This window comes from Xenopus tropicalis, chromosome 2, assembly GCF_000004195.4.
Source record: "Xenopus tropicalis strain Nigerian chromosome 2, UCB_Xtro_10.0, whole genome shotgun sequence".
NCBI classification, from domain to species: domain Eukaryota; kingdom Metazoa; phylum Chordata; class Amphibia; order Anura; family Pipidae; genus Xenopus; species Xenopus tropicalis.
This window is the reverse complement of record NC_030678.2, coordinates 8,614,434-8,639,748: the sequence shown is the minus strand read 5'-3', so window position 1 is coordinate 8,639,748 and position 25,315 is coordinate 8,614,434. Positions and strand designations below refer to the sequence as shown.

Sequence of the window (25,315 nt, the reverse complement as noted above, 5' to 3'; positions counted from 1 at the left end):
TTAGAAATCATTTTAAGATATCCTATTTAACTCTTGTGGATATTTTCTCATCATTATCTAAAGGAAAAGGTAATTATATTTGAAAGTGAACTTTGAAACAGGTAATATCATGCAGTGTCAATGAAGTTTTAGATCAAACCAAGGAATTAAATGTATCCTATTTAAGTTAATGCAAACTTTTTCGAAAATGTATAAATGACACAATATGGTCAAATCTGGGTAATATAATCTGGGTAATAATCTGGGTAATAATATTGAGTTGTGATTTTACCCTCTGTCGCTTCTTGTTTCTGTTGTCCATCTAGCATTAAAAGGTGAATATTTTCAAATTGGAAACCAATTTAACATATCTTATTTAACTTGTGTATATTTTCTCATAATTTTCCTAAGTAAGAGATGATTATATTTGAAAGTTAATATGAATTATTGACACAATATGGCCAAAATATGTTAATCTGGGAAACATCATTTTGAGCTGTGATCGTACCCTCTGTTGCTTCTTGTTTCTGTTGTCCATCTAGCATTAAAAGGTGAATATTATCAAATAAGAGACCAATTAAGCCTGGGTCACAAAATATTGAGCTGTGATCTTACCCTCTGTCGCTTCTGGTTTCTGTTGTCCATCTAGCATTAAAAGGTGAATATTATCAAATTACAAACCAATTAAAGAAATCTTATTTAACTCTCATTGATATATTCTCATCATTTTCTAAAGTAAAAGGTGATTATACTTGAAAGTTAATATGAATAATTGACACAATATGGCCATATTTGTTAATCTGGGAAACATCATATTGAGCTGTGATCTTACCCTCTGTCGCTTCTTGTTTCTGTTGTCCATCTAGCATAAAAAGGTGAATATTTTCATATTGGAAACCAATTTAACATATCTTATTTAACTAATCCTTTTTTTAAGTAAGAGGTGATTATATTTGAGCTGTGATCTTACCCTCTGTCGCTTCTTGTTTCTGTTGTCCATCTAACATTAAAAGGTGAATATTTTCAAATTGGAAACCAATTTAACATATCTTATTTAACTCATGTATATTTTCTCATCATTTTCATAAGTAAGAGGTGATTATATTTGAAAGTTAATATGAACTATTGACACAATATGGCCAAAATATGTTAATCTGGGTAACATAATATTGAGCTGTGATCTTACCCTCTGTCGCTTCTGGTTTCTGTTGTCCATCTAGCATTAAAAGGTAAATATTATCAAATAACAAACCAATTAAAGAAATCTTATTTAACTCTCATTGATATATTCTCATCATTTTCTAAAGTAAAAGGTGATTATACTTGAAAGTTAATATGGATTATTGACACAATATGGCCAAAATATATTAATCTGGGTAACATAATATTGAGCTGTGATTTTACCCTCTGTCGCTTCTTGTTGCTTTTGTCCATCTAGCATTAAAAGGTGAATATTATCAAATAAGAGACCAATTAAGCCTGGGTCACAAAATATTGAGCTGTGATCTTACCCTCTGTCGCTTCTGGTTTCTGTTGTCCATCTAGCATTAAAAGGTAAATATTATCAAATAACAAACCAATTAAAGAAATCTTATTTAACTCTCATTGATATATTCTCATCATTTTCTAAAGTAAAAGGTGATTATACTTGAAAGTTAATATGGATTATTGACACAATATGGCCAAAATATATTAATCTGGGTAACATAATATTGAGCTGTGATTTTACCCTCTGTCGCTTCTTGTTGCTTTTGTCCATCTAGCATTAAAAGGTGAATATTATCAAATAAGAGACCAATTAAGCCTGGGTCACAAAATATTGAGCTGTGATCTTACCCTCTGTCGCTTCTGGTTTCTGTTGTCCATCTAGCATTAAAAGGTGAATATTATCAAATTACAAACCAATTAAAGAAATCTTATTTAACTCTCATTGATATATTCTCATCATTTTCTAAAGTAAAAGGTGATTATACTTGAAAGTTAATATGAATAATTGACACAATATGGCCATATTTGTTAATCTGGGAAACATCATATTGAGCTGTGATCTTACCCTCTGTCGCTTCTTGTTTCTGTTGTCCATCTAGCATAAAAAGGTGAATATTTTCATATTGGAAACCAATTTAACATATCTTATTTAACTAATCCTTTTTTTAAGTAAGAGGTGATTATATTTGAGCTGTGATCTTACCCTCTGTCGCTTCTTGTTTCTGTTGTCCATCTAACATTAAAAGGTGAATATTTTCAAATTGGAAACCAATTTAACATATCTTATTTAACTCATGTATATTTTCTCATCATTTTCCTAAGTAAGAGGTGATTATACTTCAAAGTTAATATGGATTATTGACACAATATGGCCAAAATCTGTTAATCTGGGTAACATAATATTGAGCAGTGATCTTACCCTCTTTCGCTTCTGATTTCTGTTGTCCATATCGCATTAAAATGTGAATATTATCAAATTACAAACCAATTAAGCCTGGGTCAAAAAATATTGAGCTGTGATCTTACCCTCTGTCTCTTCTGGTTTCTGTTGTCCATCTAGCATTAAAAGGTTAATATTTTCAAATTAAAAACCAATTTAACTTATCTTATTTAACTCATCATTTTCTAAAGTAAAAGATGAATATATTTGAAAGTTATTATAGATTATTGACACAATATGGCCAAAATATATTAATCTGGGTAACATAATATTGAGCAGTGATCTTAACCTCTGTCGCTTCTTGTTTCTGTTGTCCATCTAGCATTAAAAGGTGAATATTATCAAATTACAAACCAAATAAAGAAATCTTATTTAACTCTCATTGATATATTCTCATTATTTTCTAAAGTAAAAGGTGATTATACTTGAAAGTCAGTATGGATTATTGACACAATATGGCCAAATTTGTTAATCTGGGTAACATAATAATGAGCTGTGATTTTACCCTCTGTCGCTTCTGGTTTCTGTTGTCCATCTAGCATGAAAAGGTGAATATTATCAAATTACAAACCAATTAAAGAAATCTTTTTTAACTCTCATTGATATATTTTCATCATTTTCTAAAGTAAACGGTGATTATACTTGAAAGTTAATATGGATTATTGACACAATATGGCCAAAATATGTTAATCTGGGAAACATCATATTGATCTGTGATTTTACCCTCTGTCGCTTCTTGTTTCTGTTGTCCATCTAGCATAAAAAGGTGAATATTTTAAAATTGGAAACCAATTTAACATATCTTATTTAACTCATTATTTTCTAAAGTAAAAGATGAATATATTTGAAAGTTAATATAGATCAGTGCTGTCCAACTGGCGGCCCCCCTCTGTGTGGCCCCCCACCTGTCTGGCTGCTTTGATGGCTTACTCTTGTGTAAGCTTTAAATGGTATCAGTACTAAGATTAACTGGCCCCCTGCATGGTTCTCACCTCAGATTCAGGCTGTAATCCCCCTGTATTGTTTAAATATGTAATCCCCTGTGTTGTTCACACCTTTTAATCTCTGCATTGTTCACCCCCTGCAGTGTTCACACCTCAGGCTCAGGCTGTAATCACCCATATTGTTCCCCTGTTCACACCTCAGGAGCAGTAGAAACCCACAAATAATCCCTGCACACTACAAAAAGAACATATACTGAGGTGGTACTTCAATTAAAAAGTTTTTTAACATATAGTTATTGTGCAGACTGTAGGAGCAGTGCCAGCATTGTGTCACTGTAGGCTGCCTGTGTGTGCCATACACACAGGCATCATAGGGCAAGCAGAGTATGGCACACACAGGCAGGGTAGGGAAGGCAGAGTATGGCACACACAGGCCAAGTATGGCACAAACCAGCCAAGAATGGCAAACACAGTGAAAGTATGGCACACAGGCAGGGTAGGGAAGACAGAGTATGGCACACACAGGCAGGGTAGGGCAGGCAGAGTATGGCACACACAGGCAGGGTAGGGAAGGCAGAGTATGGCACACACAGGCAGGGTAGGGAAGGCAGAGTATGGCACACACAGGCAGGGTAGGGAAGGCAGAGTATGGCAGGTTTTTGCTGTCCTACAACCATTAATATGGGTATGGTCATGTGATAACATGGGCGTGGTTTCAAGTGGGTGCAGTTTCAAAAAGGGGAGTGGTCAAAACTGGCTTCCATTATCGGCCCTCCACCACGTAGGTCAGAAAAATTCCGGCCCTCGGTACAACAGAAGTTGGACAGCACTGATATAGATTATTGACACAATATGGCCAAAATATATTAATCTGGGTAACATAATATTGAGCTGTGATCTTACCCTCTGTCGCTTCTTGTTTCTGTTGTCCATCTAGTATTAAAAGGTGAATATTATCAAATAAGAAACCAATTAAGCCTGGGTCACAAAATATTGAGCTGTGATCTTACCCTCTGTCACTTCTGGTTTCTGTTGTCCATCTAGCATTAAAAGGTAAATATTATCAAATTACAAACCAATTAAAGAAATCTTATTTAACTCTCATTGATATATTATCATCATTTTCTAAAGTAAAAGGTGATTATACTTGAAAGTTAATATGGATTATTGACACAATATGGCCAAAATATGTTAATCTGGGAAACATCATATTGAGCTGTGATCTTACCCTCTGTCGCTTCTGATTTCTGTTGTACATCTAGTATTAAAAGGTAAATATTATCAAATTACAAACCAATTAAAGAAATCTTATTTAACTCTCATTGATATATTCTCATCATTTTCTAAAGTAAAAGATGATTATATTTGAAAGTTAATATGAATTATTGACACAATATGGCCATATTTGTTAATCTGGGTAACATAATATTGATCTGTGATCTTACTCTCTGTCCCTTCTTGTTTCTGTTGGCCATCTAGCATTAAAAGGTGAATATTATCAAATTAAAAACCAATTAAGCCTGGGTCACAAAATATTGAGCTGTGATCTTACCCTCTGTCGCTTCTGGTTTCTGTTGTCCATCTAGCATTAAAAGGTAAATATTATCAAATTACAAACCAATTAAAGAAATCTTATTTAACTCTCATTGATATATTCTCATCATTTTCTAAAGTAAAAGGTGATTATACTTGAAAGTTAATATGGAATATTGACACAATATGGCCTAAATATGTTAATCTGGGAAACATCATATTGAGCTGTGATCTTACCCTCTGTCGCTTCTTCTTTCTGTTGTCCATCTAGCATAAAAAGGTGAATATTTTAAAATTGGAAACCAATTTAATATATCTTATTAACTCGTGTATATTTTCTCATCATTTTCCTAAGTAAGAGGTGATTATACTTGAAAGTTAATAGGGATTATTGACACGATATGCCCAAAATCTGTTAATCTGGGTAACATAATATTGAGCAATGATCTTACCCTCTGTCGCTTCTGGTTTCTGTTGTCCATATCGCATTAAAATGTGAATATTATCAAATTACAAACCAATTAAGCCTGGGTCAAAATATATTGAGCTGTGATCTTACCCTCTGTCTCTTCTGGTTTCTGTTGTCCATTAGGGATGTAGCGAACTGTTCGCCGGCGAACTAATTCGCGCGAATATCGGGTGTTCGCAAGTCCGCAAATTCGCGAACTTTTGGCGATGTTCGCCATTTGGGTTCGCCTTAGCTGGCGCCAAATTTTGACCTCTCACCCCAGACCAGCAGATACATGTCAGGCAATCAGGCAGCTCTCCCTCCTTGGCCACCCCCCCCCCCTTGGACCACTCCCTTCCATATATAAACCGAAGCCCAGCAGCCATTTTACATTCTGCCTGTGTGTGCTTGAAGAGATAGTGTAGGGAGAGAAGCTGTGATTGATTTCAGGGAGAGTTTAAGTAGGATTTCTGGCTAGTAATCTACTACTGCTCTGTATTTGTGTGGGGATAGGAGCTGTGCATTCATTTCAGGGAGAGTTTAAGTAGGATTTCTGGCAAGTAATCTACTTTCTACTGCTCTGTATTTGTGTGGGGATAGGAGCTGTGCATTCATTTCAGGGAGAGTTTAAGTAGGATTTCTGGCTAGTAATCTACTACTGCTCTGTATTTGTGTGGGGATAGGAGCTGTGCATTCATTTCAGGGAGAGTTTAAGTAGGATTTCTGGCAAGTAATCTACTTTCTACTGCTCTGTATTTGTGTGGGGATAGGAGCTGTGCATTCATTTCAGGGAGAGTTTAAGTAGGATTTCTGGCTAGTAATCTACTTTCTACTGCTCTGTATTTGTGTGGGGATAGGAGCTGTGCATTCATTTCAGGGAGAGTTTAAGTAGGATTTCTGGCTAGTAATCTACTTTCTACTGCTCTGTATTTGTGTGGGGATAGGAGCTGTGCATTCATTTCAGGGAGAGTTTAAGTAGGATTTCTGGCAAGTAATCTACTTTCTACTGCTCTGTATTTTTTGTCTAAATAACAATTTGTCTAAATAACAATAATAATTCCGTGTCCAGAAACATCACTTGAGTGACGGTTTTCCACCAGCAATAATATATTCCGTATCCACTACTGTATACGTTGCCCTTGCAGGCCTTGTTGCCCGGTGTCTGCAACCAAGTGCCACCTAGCTGTGTGAGCTTTTTCACAATCTGTCTAAATTACAATAATAATTCCGTGTCCAGAAACATCACTTGAGTGACGGTTTTCCACCAGCAATAAAATATTCCGTATCCACTACTGTATACGTTGCCCTTGCAGGCCTTGTTGCCCGGTGTCTGCAACCAAGTGCCACCTAGCTGTGTGATCTTTTTCACAATTTGTCTAAATAACAATAATAATTCCGTGTCCAGAAACATCACTTGAGTGACGGTTTTCCACCAGCAATAAAATATTCCGTATCCACTACTGTATACGTTGCCCTTGCAGGCCTTGTTGCCCGGTGTCTGCAACCAAGTGCCACCTAGCTGTGTGAGCTTTTTCACAATTTGTCTAAATAACAATAATAATTCCGTGTCCAGAAACATCACTTGAGTGACGGTTTTCCACCAGCAATAAAATATTCCGTATCCACTACTGTATACGTTGCCCTTGCAGGCCTTGTTGCCCGGTGTCTGCAACCAAGTGCCACCTAGCTGTGTGAGCTTTTTCACAATCTGTCTAAATTACAATAATAATTCCGTGTCCAGAAACATCACTTGAGTGACGGTTTTCCACCAGCAATAAAATATTCCGTATCCACTACTGTATACGTTGCCCTTGCAGGCCTTGTTGCCCGGTGTCTGCAACCAAGTGCCACCTAGCTGTGTGATCTTTTTCACAATTTGTCTAAATAACAATAATAATTCCGTGTCCAGAAACATCACTTGAGTGACGGTTTTCCACCAGCAATAAAATATTCCGTATCCACTACTGTATACGTTGCCCTTGCAGGCCTTGTTGCCCGGTGTCTGCAACCAAGTGCCACCTAGCTGTGTGATCTTTTTCACAATTTGTCTAAATAACAATAATAATTCCGTGTCCAGAAACATCACCCAAGTTGTTGTTGTTTTGTAAAAATAAAAAAAATGCCAGGCAAAGGCAGGCCGCCACGCAGAGGCACTAGGGGCCGTGCTGCTATGATATCCTGTGGCCCTAGGAAATTGCCCAGTTTTCCGAAGGCACTTACCCTGAACTCCCAAAATGCTGTTTCTAACTTTGCCACAACATCCTCATCCTCCTTTGCTATGGGCACCCCACGTACCACTTCCTCCACCACCGCCGCCCCTTCTTCACTGGAATCAGAGGAGTTATTTACTCATGAGTTTGTTGAACTGAGTGATGCGCAACCATTATTGCCAGAAGAAGATGAAGGAGATGCGGACGTTACACCAGATATCATAATTCAGGCAGGCAACACAACAGAGATGGACATAAGGTGTGATGATGATGAGGTCCCCGCTGCTGCTGTCTTCTGTGAGCTGTCAGAAGAAATTGATGCATCTGAGGAGAATGATGATGAGGAGAGTGATATTTTGTGGGTGCCCACAAGAAGAGAGCAAGAGGAGGATAGTTCAGATGGAGAGACGGAGAGTCAGAGAGGCAGGAGGAGATTAAGACTTAGAAGAAGCAGGGACAGCTCCCAGGGAACAGTAGGGCAACAACATGAATCGGCACCTGTGGTCAGCCAGCCAACGCACCCGCCAACTTCTACTGTTACTGCTAGAAAGCCCACATCAAAAGGCTCAGCAGTGTGGCATTTTTTTAATGTGTGTGCCTCTGACAAAAGCGCTGTAATTTGCAATGAGTGCAGTCAGAAACTGAGTCTTGGGAAGCCCAACACCCACTTAGGTACAACTGCTATGCGAAGGCACATGAACGCCAAACACAAAGCACTATGGGAGCAACACCTCAAAGGCAGCAGCCAAACGCTAAGCCACCCTCCTTCTGCTCCAGCATCTTACTGCTCTACCTCTGCTGTCCTTGACCCGTCTCAACCACCCTCCACTCCGCCTTCCAGTTCCTGCTCATCTGCCCCCAGCCAAGTTTCTGTGAGGGCCATGTTTGAGCGTAAGAAACCAATGCCTCCGAGTCATCCCCTTGCCCGGCGTCTGACAGCTGGATTGTCTGCACTCTTAGCCCGCCAGCTTTTACCATACCAGCTGGTGGACTCTGAGGCTTTCCACCAATTTGTAGCAATTGGGACACCGCAGTGGAAGGTACCCAGCCGCAATTTTTTTTCACAGAAGGGAATACCACACCTGTACCAGCATGTGCAGAGCCAAATCACCGCATCTCTGTCATTTAGTGTTGGGGCAAAGGTCCATATGACTACTGACACATGGTCCTCCAAGCATGGTCAGGGCAGGTATGTCACCTACACTGCCCACTGGGTGAACCTGGTGATGGCTGGGAAGCAGGGAATGCGTGGTTCAACAACAGTGGAGTTGGTGTCACCGCCACGGGTTGCATGCGGGTCTGCCACCACCTCTACTCCTCCTTTGCTCTCTAACTCATCTTCTAACTCGTCTTCTAAGTCGTCTTCTAAGTCGTCTTCTAACTTGACTTCTTCCTCGGCTTCTTCCTCCTCTGCTGCTGTGTCCTCCTCCACACCTGTGCACCCCCAGCTCCACATAGGCTATTCGACGTGCCAGGTACGCCGTTGTCATGCTGTCTTGGGCATGACGTGCCTGGAAAGTAGAAACCATACCGGATCTGTACTCCTGTCATCTCTGCACTCACAGGCCGATCGGTGGCTGACCCCACACCAACTGAAAATTGGAAAAGTGGTGTGTGACAACGGAAGCAATCTGTTGGCAGCACTGAGACTGGGCAATTTAACACATGTGCCCTGCATGGCACATGTTTTAAATTTGATAGTCCAACGGTTTGTCTCGAAGTACCCAGGATTGCAGGACATTCTCAGGCAGTTCAGGAAGGTGTCTGGCCATTTCAGACGTTCCTACACAGCCATGGCACGCCTTGCTGACATTCAGCGGCGGCACAACTTGCCAGTCAGGCGTTTAATTTGCGACAGCCAGACTCGCTGGAATTCAACGCTCCTCATGTTTGAACGTCTGCTGCAACAACAAAGAGCCATCAATGAATACCTATTTGAACTGGGTGGTAGGACTGGATCTGCAGAGCTGGGGATTTTTTTCCCCCGTTACTGGGTGCTTATGCGCGACGCCTGCAGGCTGATGCGCCCTTTTGACGAGGTCACAAATATGGTTAGTCGCACTGAAGGCACCATCAGCGACCTAATACCCTTTGCTTTTTTTCTTGAGCGTGCCGTGCGACGAGTGACAGATGACGCTGTAGACCAGCGTGACCAAGAGCCTGATTTCTGGGCGGAATCACCAGAACGTTCCCAGGCACCTGCTGCAACGCAGGGAGAGGTGTCAGAAGCGGAGTCAGAGGAGGAAGGTGGCTTTGTGGAGGCAGAAGACCAACAGGAGCAGGCTTCCCAGGGGGCTTGTGGTCACCTTTTGTGGAGCCCTGGTCTTGTACGTGGCTGGGGGGAGGAGACGGTGGTGGATGAGGACGTAGTCCTTGATAACGAGGAAGGGGAGATGGATACCTCTGCATCCAACCTTGTGAGAATGGGGTCTTTCATGCTGTCATGCCTGTTGAAGGACCCCCGTATCAAGAGGCTTAAGGAGAAGGACCTGTACTGGGTGGCAACGCTACTAGACCCTCGTTACAAGCATAAAGTGGCAGAAATGTTACCAACGTACCACAAGTCCGAAAGGATGCTGCATTTCCAAACCAGCCTGCAAAACATGTTGTACAATTCTTTTAAGGGTGATGTCACTCCACATTCCAGGGGCAGAGGTGCCGGTAATCCTCCCACGAGCACACCTGCAAGGACAATGCACTTTGGCCACTCTGTAACGTCAGACATGCAAAGTTTTTTCAGTCCAAGGCAGCGCCAGGACCCTTCTGGATCCACCCTCAGAGAACGCCTCGACCGGCAGGTAGCGGACTACCTGGCATTAACTGCAGATATTGACACTCTGAGGAGCGATGAACCCCTGGACTACTGGGTGCGCAGGCTTGATCTGTGGCCAGAGCTGTCACAATTTGCCATAAATCTGTTGTCTTGCCCTGCCTCAAGTGTCCTCTCAGAAAGGACCTTTAGTGCAGCAGGAGGGATTGTAACTGAGAAGAGAACTCGCCTAGGTCACAAAAGTGTTGATTACCTGACCTTTATTAAAATGAATGAGGCATGGATCTCGGAGGGTTACTGCACGCCGGAAGACTTGTTCTGACTGCCCATGCAGCTGTCCTTCTCTGCACGCCGCTTGACACCACACACAGCTGTCCTTTAGCGTCCTCCTCCACCACCGTACAAACTAGGGTGCAAATCCTACTGGCTTAATTGTAAGCCAAACTTTTTGGACAGGTAAATCCTGAATTTTTCTCTCTTCTACTCTTCTGTGCTTGTCACCCTATCTGAGTTCTTTGAAAGGGTTTGGCTGGGGCATGGTTATGATACCATCTAGCTTTGATGTTTTTAATGTCTTCTGTGCTTGTCACCCTATATGAGTTCTTTGAAAGGGTTTGGCTGGGGCATGGTTATGATACCATCTAGCTTTGATGTTTTTAATGTCTTCTGTGCTTGTCACCCTATCTGAGTTCTTTGAAAGGGTTTGGCTGGGGCATGGTTATGATACCATCTAGCTTTGATGCTTTTAATGTCTTCTGTGCTTGTTGTCACCCTATCTGAGTTCTTTGAAAGGGTTTGGCTGGGGCATGGTTATTATACCATCTAGCTTTGATGTTTTTAATGTCTTCTGTGCTTGTTGTCACCCTATCTTAGTTCTTTGAAAGGGTTTGCCTGGGGCATGGTTATGATACCATCTATCTGAGATATTTTTTCTGTCCTCTGTGCTTCAGTGGCTGCAACAAAAAAACCATAATTTTTTAGGAATGTACACATTCCTGATTTTTCAGGGTTCTGCAACTGCGGCAAAATCGTATCTTTTATGGTCACCACAGGTGATCGAAAAGGTAGGACAAACCTGGGCCCACACTGCAGAATCAGTGTTTTTTGGTTCACGTTACTCTACATTGAATTACCTCTGCCTGACCATGCACGTGCGCACAAGCACGGTGACTGCTAAACACACCACTACAGAAATATTCCCACCGACGGGACGAACGTCCTGGAGGTGACAAGCAACTAGTAAAAACTAATATTCGCACACTTGACAGTATCATTAAAGCTTTTTGCGTTTTTTTTCGTTGCAGTAAATGCGGCGTTTTGTCTTTGCGTGTGAACCGGCCGTAACCTTTACACGACTTGATTGGAATGTAGATGCCGGACTTTTTAAAGCAGTTTATTACATAAGTTTAGGAATGTAGTGTGATTTCTGCCCTTTACAGCACAAAACGCAATGCTGTGTCAACAACGTATTTTTCAGAGAAATTTTTGCCATTGATGCCCCTCCTGCATGCCACTGTCCAGGTCATGGCACCCTTTAAACAACTTTAAAATCAGTTTTCTGGCCAGAGATGGCTTTTCTAGGTCTTAAAGTTCGCCTTCCCATTGAAGTCTATGGGGTTCGCAAAGTTCGCGAACGTTCGCACTTTCTGACGAAAGTTCGCGAACGGGTTCGCGAACATTTTTTTTCAGGTTCGCTACATCCCTATTGTCCATCTAGCATTAAAAGGTTAATATTTTAAAATTAAAAACAAATTTAACTTATCTTATTTAACTCATCATTTTCTAAAGTAAAAGATGAATATATTTGAAAGTTAATATAGATTATTGACACAATATGGCCAATATATATTAATCTGGGTAACATAATACTGAGCTGTGATCTTACCCTCTGTCGCTTCTTGTTTCTGTTGTCCATCTAGTATTAAAAGGTGAATATAATCAAATTACAAACCAATTAATATAGATATCTTATCTCATTGATATATTCTCATCATTTTCTAAAGTAAAAGGTGATTATACTTGAAAGTTAATATGGATTATTGACACAATATGGCCAAATTTGTTAATCTGGGTAACAAAATATTGAGCTGTGATCTTACCCTCTGTCGCTTCTTGTTTCTGTTGTCCATCTAGCATTAAAAGGTGAATATTATAAAATTACAAACCAAATAAAGAAATCTTATTTAACTCTCATTGATATATTCTCATCATTTTCTAAAGTAAAAGGTGATTATACTTGAAAGTTAATATGGATTATTGACACAATATGGCCAAATTTGTTAATCTGGGTAACATAATATTGAGCTGTGATCTTACCCTCTGTCGCTTCTTGTTTCTGTTGTCCATCTAGCATTAAAAGGTGAATATTATTAAATAAGAAACCAATTAAGCCTGGGTCACAAAATATTGAGCTGTGATCTTACCCTCTGTCACTTCTGGTTTCTGTTGTCCATCTAGCATTAAAAGGTGAATATTATAAAATTACAAACCAAATAAAGAAATCTTATTTAACTCTCATTGATATATTCTCATCATTTTCTAAAGTAAAAGGTGATTATACTTGAAAGTTAATATGGATTATTGACACAATATGGCCAAAATATGTTAATCTGGGTAACATAATATTGAGCTGTGATCTTACCCTCTGTTGCTTCTTGTTTTTGTTGTACATCTAGCAATAAAAGGTTAATATTTTCAAATTAAAAACCAATTTTACTTATCTTATTTAACTTATCATTTTCTTAAGTAAGAGGGGATTATATTTGAGCTGTGATCTTACCCTCTGTTGCTTCTTGTTTCTGTTGTACATCTAGCATAAAAAGGTGAATATTTTCAAATTGGAAACCAATTTAACATATCTTATTTAACTCATCATTTTCTTAAGTAAGAGGTGATTATATTTTAAAGTTAATATGAATTATTGACACAATATGGCCATATTTGTTAATCTGGGTAACATAATATTAAACTGTGATCTTACCCTCTGTCCCTTCTTGTTTCTGTTGGCCATCTAGCATTAAAAGGTGAATATTATCAAATTAAAAACCAATTAAGCCTGGGTCACAAAATATTGAGCTGTGATCTTACCCTCTGTCGCTTCTGGTTTCTGTTGTCCATCTAGCATTAAAAGGTAAATATTATCAAATTACAAACCAATTAAAGAAATCTTATTTAACTCTCATTGATATATTCTCATCATTTTCTAAAGTAAAAGGTGATTATACTTGAAAGTTAATATGGATTATTCACACAATATGGCCAAAATATGTTAATCTGGGAAACATCATATTGAGCTGTGATCTTACCCTCTGTCGCTTCTTGTTTCTGTTGTCCATCTAGCATTAAAGTTTGAATATTATCAAATAAGAGACCAATTAAACCTGGGTCACAAAATATTGAGCTGTGCTCTTACCATCTGTCGCTTCTGGTTTCTGTTGTCCATCTAGCATTAAAAGGTAAATATTATCAATATACAAACCAAATAAAGAAATCTTATTTAACTCTCATTGATATATTCTCATCATTTTCTAAAGTAAAAGGTGATTATACTTGAAAGTTAATATGGATTATTGACACAATATGGCCAAATTTGTTAATCTGGGTAACATAATAATGAGCTGTGATCTTACCCTCTGTCGCTTCTTGTTTCTGTTGTCCATCTAGCATAAAAAGGTGAATATTTTCAATTGGAAACCAATTTAACATATCTTATTTAACGCATCATTTTCTTAAGTAAGAGGTGATTATATTTGAAAGTTAATATGAATTATTGACACAATATGGCCATATTTGTTAATCTGGGTAACATAATATTGATCTGTGATCTTACTCTCTGTCCCTTCTTGTTTCTGTTGGCCATCTAGCATTAAAAGGTGAATATTATCAAATTAAAAACCAATTAAGCCTGGGTCACAAAATATTGAGCTGTGATCTTACCCTCTGTCGCTTCTGGTTTCTGTTGTCCATCTAGCATTAAAAGGTAAATATTATCAAATAACAAACCAATTAAAGAAATCTTATTTAACTCTCATTGATATATTCTCATCATTTTCTAAAGTAAAAGGTGATTATACTTGAAAGTTAATATGGATTATTGACACAATATGGCCAAAATATATTAATCTGGGTAACATAATATTGAGCTGTGATTTTACCCTCTGTCGCTTCTTGTTGCTTTTGTCCATCTAGCATTAAAAGGTGAATATAATCAAATTACAAACCAATTAATATAGATATCTTATTTAACTCTCATTGATATATTCTCATCATTTTCTAAAGTAAAAGGTGATTATAATTGAAAGTTAATATGGATTATTGACACAATATGGCCAAATTTGTTAATCTGGCTAACATAATATTGAGCTGTGATCTTACCCTCTGTCGCTTCTTGTTTCTGTTGTCCATCTAGCATTAAAAGGTGAATATTATAAAATTACAAACCAAATAAAGAAATCTTATTTAACTCTCATTGATATATTCTCATCATTTTCTAAAGTAAAAGGTGATTATACTTGAAAGTTAATATGGATTATTGACACAATTTGGCCAAAATACGTTAATCTGGGTAACATAATATTGAGCTGTGATCTTACCCTCTGTCGCTTCTTGTTTCTGTTGTACATCTAGCATTAAAAGGTTAATATTTTCAAATTAAAAACCAATTTAACTTATTTTATTTAACTCATCATTTTCTAAAGTAAAAGATGTATATATTTGAAAGTTAATATAGATTATTGACACAATATGGCCAAAATATATTAATCTGGGTAACATAATATTGAGCTGTGATCTTAACCTCTGTCGCTTCTTGTTTGTGTTGTCCATCTAGCATAAAAAGGTGAATATTTTCAAATTGGAAACCAATTTAACATATCTTATTTAACTCATCATTTTCTTAAGGAAGAGGTGATTATATTTTAAAGTTAATATGAATTATTGACACAATATGGCCAAAATATGTTAATCTGGGAAACATAATTTTGAGCTGTGATCTTACCCTCTGTCGCTTCTTGTTTCTGTTGTCCATCTAGCATTAAAAGGTGAATATTTTCAAATTAAAAACCAATTTAAGTTATCTTATTTAACTCATCATTTTCTAAAGTAAAAGATGAATATATTTGAAAGCTAATATAGATTATTGACACAATATGGCCAAAATATATTAATCTGGGTAACATAATATTGAGCTGTGATCTTATCCTCTGTCGCTTTTTGTTTCTGTTGTCCATCTAGCATTAAAAGGTGAATATTATCAAATAAGAGACAAATTAAGCCTGGGTCACAAAATACTGAGCTGTGATCTTACCCTCTGTCACTTCTGGTTTCTTTTCTCCATCTAGCATTAAAAGGTAATTATTATCAAATTACAAACCAATTAAAGAAATCTTATTTAACTCCCATTGATATAGTCTCATCATTTTTTAAAGTAAAAGGTGATTATACCTGAAAGTTAATATGGATTATTGACACAATATGGCCAAATTTGTTATTCTGGGTCACAAAATATTGAGCTGTGATCTTACCATCTGTCGCTTCTGGTTTCTGTTGTCCATCTAGCATTAAAAGGTAAATATTATCAAATTACAAACCAATTAAAGAAATCTTATTTAACTCCCATTGATATAGTCTCATCATTTTCTAAAGTAAAAGGTGATTATGCTTGAAAGTTAATATGGATTATTGACACAATATGGCCAAAATATGTTAATCTAGGAAACATCATATTTAGCTGTGATCTTACCCTCTGTCGCTTCTTGTTTCTGTTGTCCATCTAGCATTAAAAGGTGAATATTTTCAAATTGGAAACCAATTTAACATATATTATTTAACTTGTGTATATTTTCTCATCATTTTCCTAAGTAAGAGGTGATTATACTTCAAAGTTAATATGGATTATTTACACAATATGGCCAAAATATGTTAATCTGGGTAACATAATATTGAGCAGTTATCTTACCCTCTGTCGCTTCTGGTTTCTGTTGTCCATCTAGCATTAAAAGGTGAATATTATTAAATTACAAACCAATTATGCCTGGGTCCGAAAATATTGAGCTGTGATCTTACCCTCTGTCTCTTCTGGTTTCTGTTGTCCATCTAGCATTAAAAGGTGAATATTTTCAAATTGGAAACCAATTTAACATATCTTCTTTAACTCATCATTTTCTTAAGTAAGAGGTGATTATTTTTGAAAGTTAATATGAATTATTGACACAATATGGCCAAAATATGTTAATCTGGGAAACATAATTTTGAGCTGTTATTTTACCCTCTGTCGCTTCTTGTTTCTGTTGTCCATCTAGCATTAAAAGGTGAATATTATCAAATAAGAGACCAATTAAGCCTGGGTCACAATATATTGAGCTGTGTTCTTACCCTCTGTCGCTTCTGGTTTCTGTTGTCCATCTAGCATTAAAAGGTGAATATTATCAAATTACAAACCAATTAAAGAAATCTTATTTAACTCTCATTGATATATTCTCATCATTTTCTAAAGTAAAAGGTGATTATACTTGAAAGTTAATATGGATTATTGACACAATATGGCCAAATTTGTTAATCTGGGTAACATAATATTGAGCTGTGATCTTACCCTCTGTCACTTCTTGTTTCTGTTGTCCATCTAGCATTAAAAGGTGAATATTTTCAAATTAGAAACCAGTTAAAAATATCTTATTTAACTCTCATGAATATAATCTCAACATTTTCTTTTGTATAATGTGTTAATATTTTAATATTAGCAGTGAAGCAGTAGAAATTATGTGGGCAAAATATGTTAGATTGGGTCATAAAGTACTAAAATGTGACCTTACCCTCTATTGCTTCTTGTTTCTGTTGTCCATCTAGAAAAAAATGTAAATATTTTCACATTAAACACCAATAAAATATATCCTTTAACTCTCATTGCCTTTTGTAGAAACTGCTAATATTTGAAACTCAGCAATGAAGTAGCAAATGTAATGCAGTTTCAATCATGTTTTAGTCTGAAAAAATCAGGCACAAAAAAAATTAATATCTTCAAGTTAGAAACCAATAGAATATGCGTCACATAATATTGAGCTGTGATCTTACCCTCTGTCGCTTCTTGTTTCTGTTGTCCATCTAGCATAAAAAGGTGAATATTTTTAAATTAGAAACCAATTTAAGATATCATTTAACTCTTGTGGATATTTTCTCATCATTTTCTAAAGTAAAAAGTGATTGTATTTAAATGTGAACTTTGAAACAGGTAATATAATGCAGTGCAAATGAAATTTTAGATCAAACCAAGGAATTAAATATATCATATTTAGGTTAATGCAAACTTTTTCTAACATGGATTATTGACACAATATTGCCAAATATATTAATCTGGGTATCATAATATTGAGCTGTGATCTTACCCTCTGTCGCTTCTTGTTTCTGTTGTCCATCTTGTATTAAAAGGTGAATATTACAACCCGGATTCCAAAAAAGTTGGGACACTAAACAAATTGTGAATAAAATCTGAATGCAATGATGTGGAGGTGCTAACTTCTAATATTTTATTCAGAATAGAACATAAATTACGGAACAAAAGTTTAAACTGAGAAAATGTACCATTTTAAGGGAAAAATATGTTGATTCAGAATTTCATGGTGTCAACAAATCCCAAAAAAGTTGGGACAAGGCCATTTTCACCACTGTGTGGCATCTCCCCTTCTTCTTACAACACTCAACAGATGTCTGGGGACCGAGGAGACCAGTTTCTCAAGTTTAGGAATAGGAATGCTCTCCCGTTCTTGTCTAATACAGGCCTCTAACTGTTCAATCATCCTGGGCCTTCTTTGTCGCACCTTCCTCTTTATGATGCGCCAAATGTTCTCTATAGGTGAAAGATCTGGACTGCAGACTAGCCATTTCAGTACCCAGATCCTTCTCCTACGCAGCCATGATGTTGTGATTGATGCAGAATGTGGTCTGGCATTATCTTGTTGAAAAATGCAGGGTCTTCCCTGACAGAGATGACGCCTGGATGGGAACATATGTTGTTCTAGAACCTTAATATATTTTTCTGCATTGATGCTGCCTTTCCATACATGCAAGCTGCCCATGCCACACACACTCATGCAACCCCATACCATCAGAGATGCAGGCTTCTGAACTGAGCGTTGATAACAACTTGGGTTGTCCTTGTCCTCTTTGGTCCGGATGACATGGCGTCCCAGATTTCCAAAAAGAACTTTGAATCGTGACTTGTCTGACCACAGAACAGTCTTCCATTTTGCCACACTCCATTTTAAATGATCCCTGCCCCAGTAAAAATGCCTGAGCTTGTGGATCTTGCTTAGAAATGGCTTCTTCTTTGCACTGTAGAGTTTCAGCTGGCAATGGCGGATGGCACGGTGGATTGTGTTCTCTGACAATGGTTTCTGGAAGTATTCCTGAGCCCATTCTGTGATTTCCTTTACAGTAGCATTCCTGTTTGTGGTGCAGTGTCATTTAAGGGCCCGGAGATTACGGGCATCCAGTATGGTTTTATGGCCTTGACCCTTACGCACAGAGATTGTTCCAGATTCTCTGAATCTTCGGATGATGTTATGCACAGTTGATGATGATAGATGCAAAATCTTTGCAATTTTTTGCTGGGTAACACCTTTCTGATCTTGCTCCACTATCTTTCTGTGCAACATTGTGGGAATTGGTGATCCTCTCCCCATCTTGGCTTCTGAGAGACACTGCCACTCTGAGAAGCTCTTTTTATACCCAATCATGTTGCCAATTGACCTAATTAGTGTTATTTGGTCTTACAGCTTTTCGTTATGCTCAAATTTACTTTTTTTATTTACCAGCCTCTTATTGCTACTTGTCCCAACTTTTTTGGGATTTGTTGAAACCATGAAATTCTGAATCAACATATTTTTCCCTTAAAATGGTACATTTTCTCAGTTTAAACTTTTGTTCCGTGATTTATGTTCTATTCTGAATAAAATATTAGAAGTTGGCACCTCCACATCATTGCGTTCAGTTTTTATTCACAATTTGTTTAGTGTCCCAACTTTTTTGGAATCCGGTTTGTATAAAATTAGAAACCAATTAAGCCTGCGTCACAAAATATTGACCTGTGATCTTACCCTCTGTTGCTTCTGGTTTCTGTTGTCCATCTAGCATTAAAAGGTGAATATTATCAAATTACAAACCAATTAAAGATACCTTGTTTAACTCTCATTGATATATTCTCATCATTTTCTAAAGTAAAAGTTGATTATATTTGAAAGTTAATATGGATTATTGACACAATATGGCCAAATCTGGGTAACATAATATTGAGCTGTGATTTTACCCTCTGTTGCTTTTGGTTTCTGTTGTCCATCTAGCATAAAAAGGTAAATATTGTCAAATTAGAAACCAGTTAAAGATATCTTATTTAATTCTTATGAATATAATCTCAACATTTTATTTTGTATTAAGTGTTAACATTTTAATATTAGCATTGAAGCAGTAGAAATTATGTGGCCAAAATATGTTAGATTGGGTCACAAAATACTCAAATGTCACCTTACCCTGTGTCGCTTCTTGATTCTGTTGTACATCTAGCACAAAAAGGTGAATATTTCCAAATTAGAAACCAATTAAAGATCTCTTATTTAACTCTCATAAATGTAATCTCATTATTTTCTTTGGTAGAAATTGCTAAAATGTAAATGTTAACATTGAAGCTGCATGTATAACGCAATTTGTATTATGTTTTTGTCTCCAACAAATTGGCAAGATTTCTAGTAGAGCATTTTCTGAAAATGTTTGAACATATTTTATCCTTTACCTAAAATTGGAAATACCCTTACCATCATTGTTGGTTATCTAAAATCAGTAAAAAAAAAAAACCCTATGATGCCACTTTTTCAAACCAAGGTATTAAATATATCATGTTTATATTAATGTAAACCTATTTTAAACATGAATTATTGAAACAATATGGCCAAAATGTGTTAAATCTGGGTCACAAAATACTAAGATGTGATTTTTTTTGTCTGTTTCACCATGAAATTATGCCCATAGACTTTAATGGCTGCAAAAAAAAAGTTGTGCTGTAAAAAAAAAGTGCAATGTTTTTGCGAATTTGTGTCTTTCACAAATTTTTTGGTGAAAAAAACTGAGACAGATTTGGCCATCACTAGTGGTCAGCTCTAATTTCACGCTTGATAAATCTGCCTCATAGTGTTCTAGTAAACTGTTTTCTAAGTACCTTTTGGCCCTTCAATGGATACCACCAGATGAGTTTTAGTTATGTATTAGATATGGAGCACAAGTATTTGCTCTTTTCTCAAGAATACTATCCTGCCTGCATTTATCATTGTTGTATTCATGAAGGGCGAGGAGAGTTATATACTGTCTATTTTGCCCATCATTCAGATGCCCACATTAGAGCACACTAACGCATTCACACATGCATTCACACCTAATTGACTTATATGAAAGAGCTTGGTGAAGGAGAACTAAGGATCAAGATTCTGTGTACTTAAATGCTCTAGCACATGCATCTAAATCATTGTTAAATTCCCCCTTTCAAGTCGAATATTTTCTTTTAATTGCCACCTTGGGTAAAAAATGTGTTTTCTTCTCTGCAGTTTGCAAAAGAGATATCTGTTAAGTGCAGGCTCTCATTTTTAGCTTCTAGAAACAAAATTACATTTGTAGCATTGACTAAAAAAATATTTCTGTAGATAACAATGCATACAACCATTTATGTATTTCTTGATAGATGTCTTCTAACCTTTTTCTGGTTGTAATTCCATACCTAGAACCACAAGAATTACAAAGATTTAGTATCTTAAAGTTAGTTTTCGTCTATTTCTAGCAACCAGGGACACATGGCTCTAAAGGTAAAATTTAAACTGAATTATACATTTCAACAGCAGCTGTGCCTAGGAAACTCTCTGCTCTTCAGACTAAAAATGTGTAGGGACCCATAGGGTTAACAGAATGTATGGCTTTAAATCCCTACAGCTTTAGTTTTTAGACAGAAGGGTCTTTACCATTTGCATATTTGCCCTGGGTATGGTAACTCCTTCCTGTAACACATTGAGATACTGCTGGGCGGGGGGTATATATATTTTTTTCACAAAATGTCACACTTAATGACTTTAAGAGATAGATTTATCAAAATGTATGATTTCGTCTTTCGCAATTTATTAAAGAATAATGCAAAAGAAAATTTGCATTAAAAAAAAAACCTGGCAAGTCAAAACGGGTGAGTTTCTGTAGCAGAACTTTATTTCATTTTTTAATGTTTTAAAACATTTCATTTTTAGCCTGATTGAAAATGAATCTAACAATATGATTTTTCCCTCAAACTCAAAAATAGATAAATCTGCTCAACATGATCTTGAAGAGCTAGAAAATGATTGAAAATGAAATGAGCCCTTACATTCTTCTGCTTGTGCTGTACCTAAAATTAAAAAAAGGATTTTTATTCATAGAATTCAGGAAATAAACTAACAATTAATATAACAAATAATAGAATATATGCTGTATGTATTATAAGTTTTTTTTTAATCATTATGATCACAGCCCAATATAAGAAGGAGAATATATTGTAGTATGTAAAAAGTAAAATGCTCTGTGTCCAGTAGTCTGGAATCATTCAGTCTATGTCTATATTTCCTCATATTACAGAAAATGTACTTCTTCTTTCTTCAATAAGCAGATGATTGACAAACAAATGCAAGGAGTTTTGCCATATAACAGCCAATGACACACCTTTTAGCCATAAAAGCTTTGCAAAACCAAGAGATACCAGTGTGATCACAGTGCAACCAATGGGCAAAACATAGGGAAAAAGAACAGAGGGTCAATCCAGAAATCTAAAGGTCCCCATACACTATAAGATCCGCTCGCTTGGCGATGGGCTTTGATCGGGTGGGCGATATCGGGTAGCAAGTTGCTTTAAAAAAAAAATAATCCGATCGTTTGGCCCTGGGGCCAAACGATCGGATTACATTTGCGGCCATGGGCAGTCATTTCGGGGACCACATCAACGAGCCGATGCGGTCCCTGATCCGACTGGATTTTCTAACCTGGCCGATCGATATCTGGCCAATTTCAGGCCAGATATCGGTCGGCCAGGCCGCTCGTTTCTGCCCATACACGGGCCGATTAGCTGCTGAATTGGTCCGAGGGACCGATATCGGCAGCTTCTATCGGCCCGTGTATGGGGGCATTTAGACTTTGTTTGTGGAAGATTTAATTAGAGATAATGATTATTTGTCCACCTTTTGTTAGCCCTTTTTTGTTGTTATTGTTTATAATTTTGTTCAAGTGTATTGATTATTGTCTATGTCTTTACAAAATAACCAAAATAAATGCAATTTAATGCTGGACACCAGCCAACAACACATTTGCAAATGTAAAGAAAATAAACATCAGGCTTAGAGTTACCTGCAGCTTCATCTCAAACAGTAGTTTTTGAGGTATGTAAAACAGCATCTAGACAAGCCAGAGGCATTTTGGAAACAAGTTCTGTGGATGGATATCGTAAACAACTTGCTAACTGTTAAACATGGGGTGCATGGGGTGCAGTTCTGTGGCAGCCAGTGGCACAGGAAAAATTGTATATGTAGTGGGAAGATTCCATTTAATATTTGCCAATTTGCCAATGTGCAACAGCCAGCCAGTAAGCAGAGATGAAAAAAGAATCCAGCTCCTACAAAAAGACAATCAAGACAGCATACCTCAGATCCACCATGAGCTACTTAAAGAAGTGAGCAGATTGCTTTGGAATGACTTAAACAGCATTAAAAATCTGTGAGTGGTTTCTAAACATGAAAGAAACTTGCCCAAGATTTGGGAGTTGGAAGAGTGGGAAAAATCCCACAACAAGAAAAGCTGAATATGAGACACTGTGATCTGAGCCAAATATTGACTTACTAGGGCAACAATTAATATTTGTTTTTCATTCCTATTTTTAAAAGTTTGTGATATAAAATGTAACTGTGCATTAACATTTGAAAACATGTTATTTTCTCACTGATTCCTGCAGTAATTGTGCACAACTTTTCAATTACAAAATTGAACTAATTATGTTATCTGGCCAGGAGTGACCAAACTGTGTGTCATTCAATTGTAGTATGAAGCATGCATTTGAAAATAGCTTAAGCCTCCCACAGAGCTTCAGATAAATCTCTATGGGATGGGGTATTTGCTCCTGAGTAGTGCTGTTTGATTTTATTGGAAGAAATAAAAGCAATTTTTGAAATCATTTATGGTGCTCCAGTGCTCATGGGGGATTTCTTAATTTGTGTAAAGATGCTGTTTGTAGGCATAAAACTCATAGTAAATGCCTACTGATTGGTTAGTCCTCCCCACAAGACTTTTTGTATGATATGCACTGGCAGATCTTTGATTTATGCACATTTATTAACATGCAAAGTGTGGCAGAGATCCAAAAGCTGACTCTTTAGTATTTGTGTAATTATTACAACTATTGGAGATAAAAGAAAATCCTTAATGAAGCAGTAAAAGAAATTGTAGTTTGTCAGATCTGTCCATTCTCATTTTCTAGCACTAAGAATGTATTAATGCAACAAGCCCTGCAACCAATGTGTATCTTTTCTAAAAGTTAAAATAAAAGATCAAATGAAAGATAGCAGAAATACATTGAAAAGGTTATATGGTAACAATTAATATGGAGTCAATTAAATGGGGATGGGTCTATCAGTTAATCCATATTCATCGCAGTTGTTAATGAAATGTGGTTGTTAGTCATTCAGTACACTTCGATAAAGGCGTTATCACTACCACTGAAAAAACTAAAGCCAAAACCTATAGACCATTTAAACATTAGACCCATGAATCTACAGCCCTTTGTGAACTCAAAGTGTTGAAGTGTTTACTGAGAATGGGTCCACCAAATATTGGTCTAAAAAGTTGACCTCACTTTGTGGAACAACTGAAAAATGAAAAACTCATCAATGATCCTCAATTTGTATAGCCAAATATAATTTCTTAGGGGAGCCCACTCCCCTAAGAAAGGTTAGCCCACTAACCTTTGGTCATAAAATTATCAAATTATTGGAATCTTCTTGTGATATCTGCTTTTAAACACTGAGCAAGATTTACTTATTCCAAATGCAAAGGAAAAAGTGTTAAAGCACCATAAGATGTGTTAGATATAATATTGTACACCTTTACTTTACCATCAGTATGAACATTTCTGAGAAAGGAATCACATGTCATATACATACATTATATATTAAAAAGGAAACTACATCAATTAAAGCTGCACATATAGGGAAATGTCTTCTTACCAACATCTTGAGTGTTGATTAGGTGTAAAAGAAGTAAAATGTAAGCACAGAGGAGTTTTGGCTTTGTAGTTCCCATCTTTACAAAATTTTGCAGACATCCCGTAATCCCATTCACATTTTATATATTGTTACAGTGTGTGTACAGTGATCGTGTGACAAAGCCACAACAAAGAGATTTTAAAATCAATCATGAATAAACAAGGTTATGAAAAGCAAACATTCACCAATTCAATATTTTGGAAGAGCGGTGAACTTAAAAGCAAAGTCAGCACTTTCATCTTGAGAAAGCATCTTGGTTCCAGGAGTGCAGGGCATGTGAGACATTAGGGGACATTTACAACCACAAGGGCAGTTGCTGTCCTGCAAATTTCCCCACAATCAATTGTGCAAAATACCCCTCTCATTAAAGATGCTTCAGTATACAGTAGAACCCCCATTTTACGTTTTTCAGGGGACCATGAAAAAAAGATGTAAAATCAGGGAAAATGTAAAATCAGGGAAATGCGTTAAGGACACATAAATGTCAATGATTTAAAGGAAATAAGTACAGGAATAATTTTTTATTTGCAACACAGTTCCTTTACTGAGTTATTTCACAGGTTTTAGCAGAAGTACTGAAACAACTTTTTACAGTACTGTAAAACATTTTGCATTTAATGCATGTGTTTGCTAAAAGTTTGAATATCACTATAAATTAATAAGATGCGGAAAAGAATACTGTACAGCACTGAAACAAAAATCT

General features: G+C 36.8%; 1 protein-coding gene across 50 annotated transcripts in view; it reads right to left on the bottom strand.

Moving 5' to 3' along the window:
- LOC116408742 (high mobility group nucleosome-binding domain-containing protein 5-like) overlaps positions 1–24,656 on the bottom strand; it is a 42,495-nt gene extending 17,839 nt beyond the window's left edge. For 6 of the 50 annotated variants that reach the window (XM_031896470.1, XM_031896519.1, XM_031896473.1 and 3 more), the window contains exons 1-55: positions 24,574–24,656; positions 21,696–21,716; positions 21,042–21,065; positions 19,831–19,860; positions 19,611–19,640; positions 19,402–19,431; positions 17,692–17,721; positions 17,381–17,410; positions 17,122–17,151; positions 16,902–16,931; positions 16,685–16,714; positions 16,578–16,607; positions 16,376–16,405; positions 16,269–16,298; positions 16,053–16,082; positions 15,835–15,864; positions 15,618–15,647; positions 15,309–15,338; positions 14,905–14,934; positions 14,687–14,716; positions 14,467–14,496; positions 14,249–14,278; positions 13,942–13,971; positions 13,725–13,754; positions 13,618–13,647; positions 13,400–13,429; positions 13,293–13,322; positions 13,092–13,121; positions 12,954–12,983; positions 12,736–12,765; positions 12,629–12,658; positions 12,412–12,441; positions 12,198–12,227; positions 5,337–5,366; positions 5,122–5,151; positions 4,904–4,933; positions 4,580–4,609; positions 4,362–4,391; positions 4,255–4,284; positions 3,131–3,160; positions 2,913–2,942; positions 2,696–2,725; positions 2,494–2,523; positions 2,171–2,200; positions 2,033–2,062; positions 1,816–1,845; positions 1,709–1,738; positions 1,491–1,520; positions 1,384–1,413; positions 1,166–1,195; positions 950–979; positions 812–841; positions 595–624; positions 488–517; positions 272–301 (exon numbers count right to left, since the gene is read on the bottom strand). In XM_031896470.1, coding sequence (XP_031752330.1) covers positions 272–301; positions 488–517; positions 595–624; positions 812–841; positions 950–979; positions 1,166–1,195; positions 1,384–1,413; positions 1,491–1,520; positions 1,709–1,738; positions 1,816–1,845; positions 2,033–2,062; positions 2,171–2,200; positions 2,494–2,523; positions 2,696–2,725; positions 2,913–2,942; positions 3,131–3,160; positions 4,255–4,284; positions 4,362–4,391; positions 4,580–4,609; positions 4,904–4,933; positions 5,122–5,151; positions 5,337–5,366; positions 12,198–12,227; positions 12,412–12,441; positions 12,629–12,658; positions 12,736–12,765; positions 12,954–12,983; positions 13,092–13,121; positions 13,293–13,322; positions 13,400–13,429; positions 13,618–13,647; positions 13,725–13,754; positions 13,942–13,971; positions 14,249–14,278; positions 14,467–14,496; positions 14,687–14,716; positions 14,905–14,934; positions 15,309–15,338; positions 15,618–15,647; positions 15,835–15,864; positions 16,053–16,082; positions 16,269–16,298; positions 16,376–16,405; positions 16,578–16,607; positions 16,685–16,714; positions 16,902–16,931; positions 17,122–17,151; positions 17,381–17,410; positions 17,692–17,721; positions 19,402–19,431; positions 19,611–19,640; positions 19,831–19,860; positions 21,042–21,065; positions 21,696–21,716; positions 24,574–24,649 — 1,681 coding nt within the window. In that variant the 5' untranslated portion in view covers positions 24,650–24,656. Of the gene's footprint in view, positions 1–271; positions 302–487; positions 518–594; positions 625–811; positions 842–949; positions 980–1,165; positions 1,196–1,383; positions 1,414–1,490; positions 1,521–1,708; positions 1,739–1,815; positions 1,846–2,032; positions 2,063–2,170; positions 2,201–2,493; positions 2,524–2,695; positions 2,726–2,912; positions 2,943–3,130; positions 3,161–4,254; positions 4,285–4,361; positions 4,392–4,579; positions 4,610–4,903; positions 4,934–5,121; positions 5,152–5,336; positions 5,367–5,443; positions 5,474–12,197; positions 12,228–12,411; positions 12,442–12,628; positions 12,659–12,735; positions 12,766–12,953; positions 12,984–13,091; positions 13,122–13,292; positions 13,323–13,399; positions 13,430–13,617; positions 13,648–13,724; positions 13,755–13,941; positions 13,972–14,248; positions 14,279–14,466; positions 14,497–14,686; positions 14,717–14,904; positions 14,935–15,308; positions 15,339–15,617; positions 15,648–15,834; positions 15,865–16,052; positions 16,083–16,268; positions 16,299–16,375; positions 16,406–16,577; positions 16,608–16,684; positions 16,715–16,901; positions 16,932–17,121; positions 17,152–17,380; positions 17,411–17,691; positions 17,722–19,401; positions 19,432–19,610; positions 19,641–19,830; positions 19,861–21,041; positions 21,066–21,695; positions 21,717–24,573 lie in introns of all 50 variants that reach the window. The other 44 variants (XM_031896471.1, XM_031896487.1, XM_031896496.1 and 41 more) reach the window with 44 other exon arrangements.
- Between the last annotated feature and the right edge of the window lie 659 nt (positions 24,657–25,315).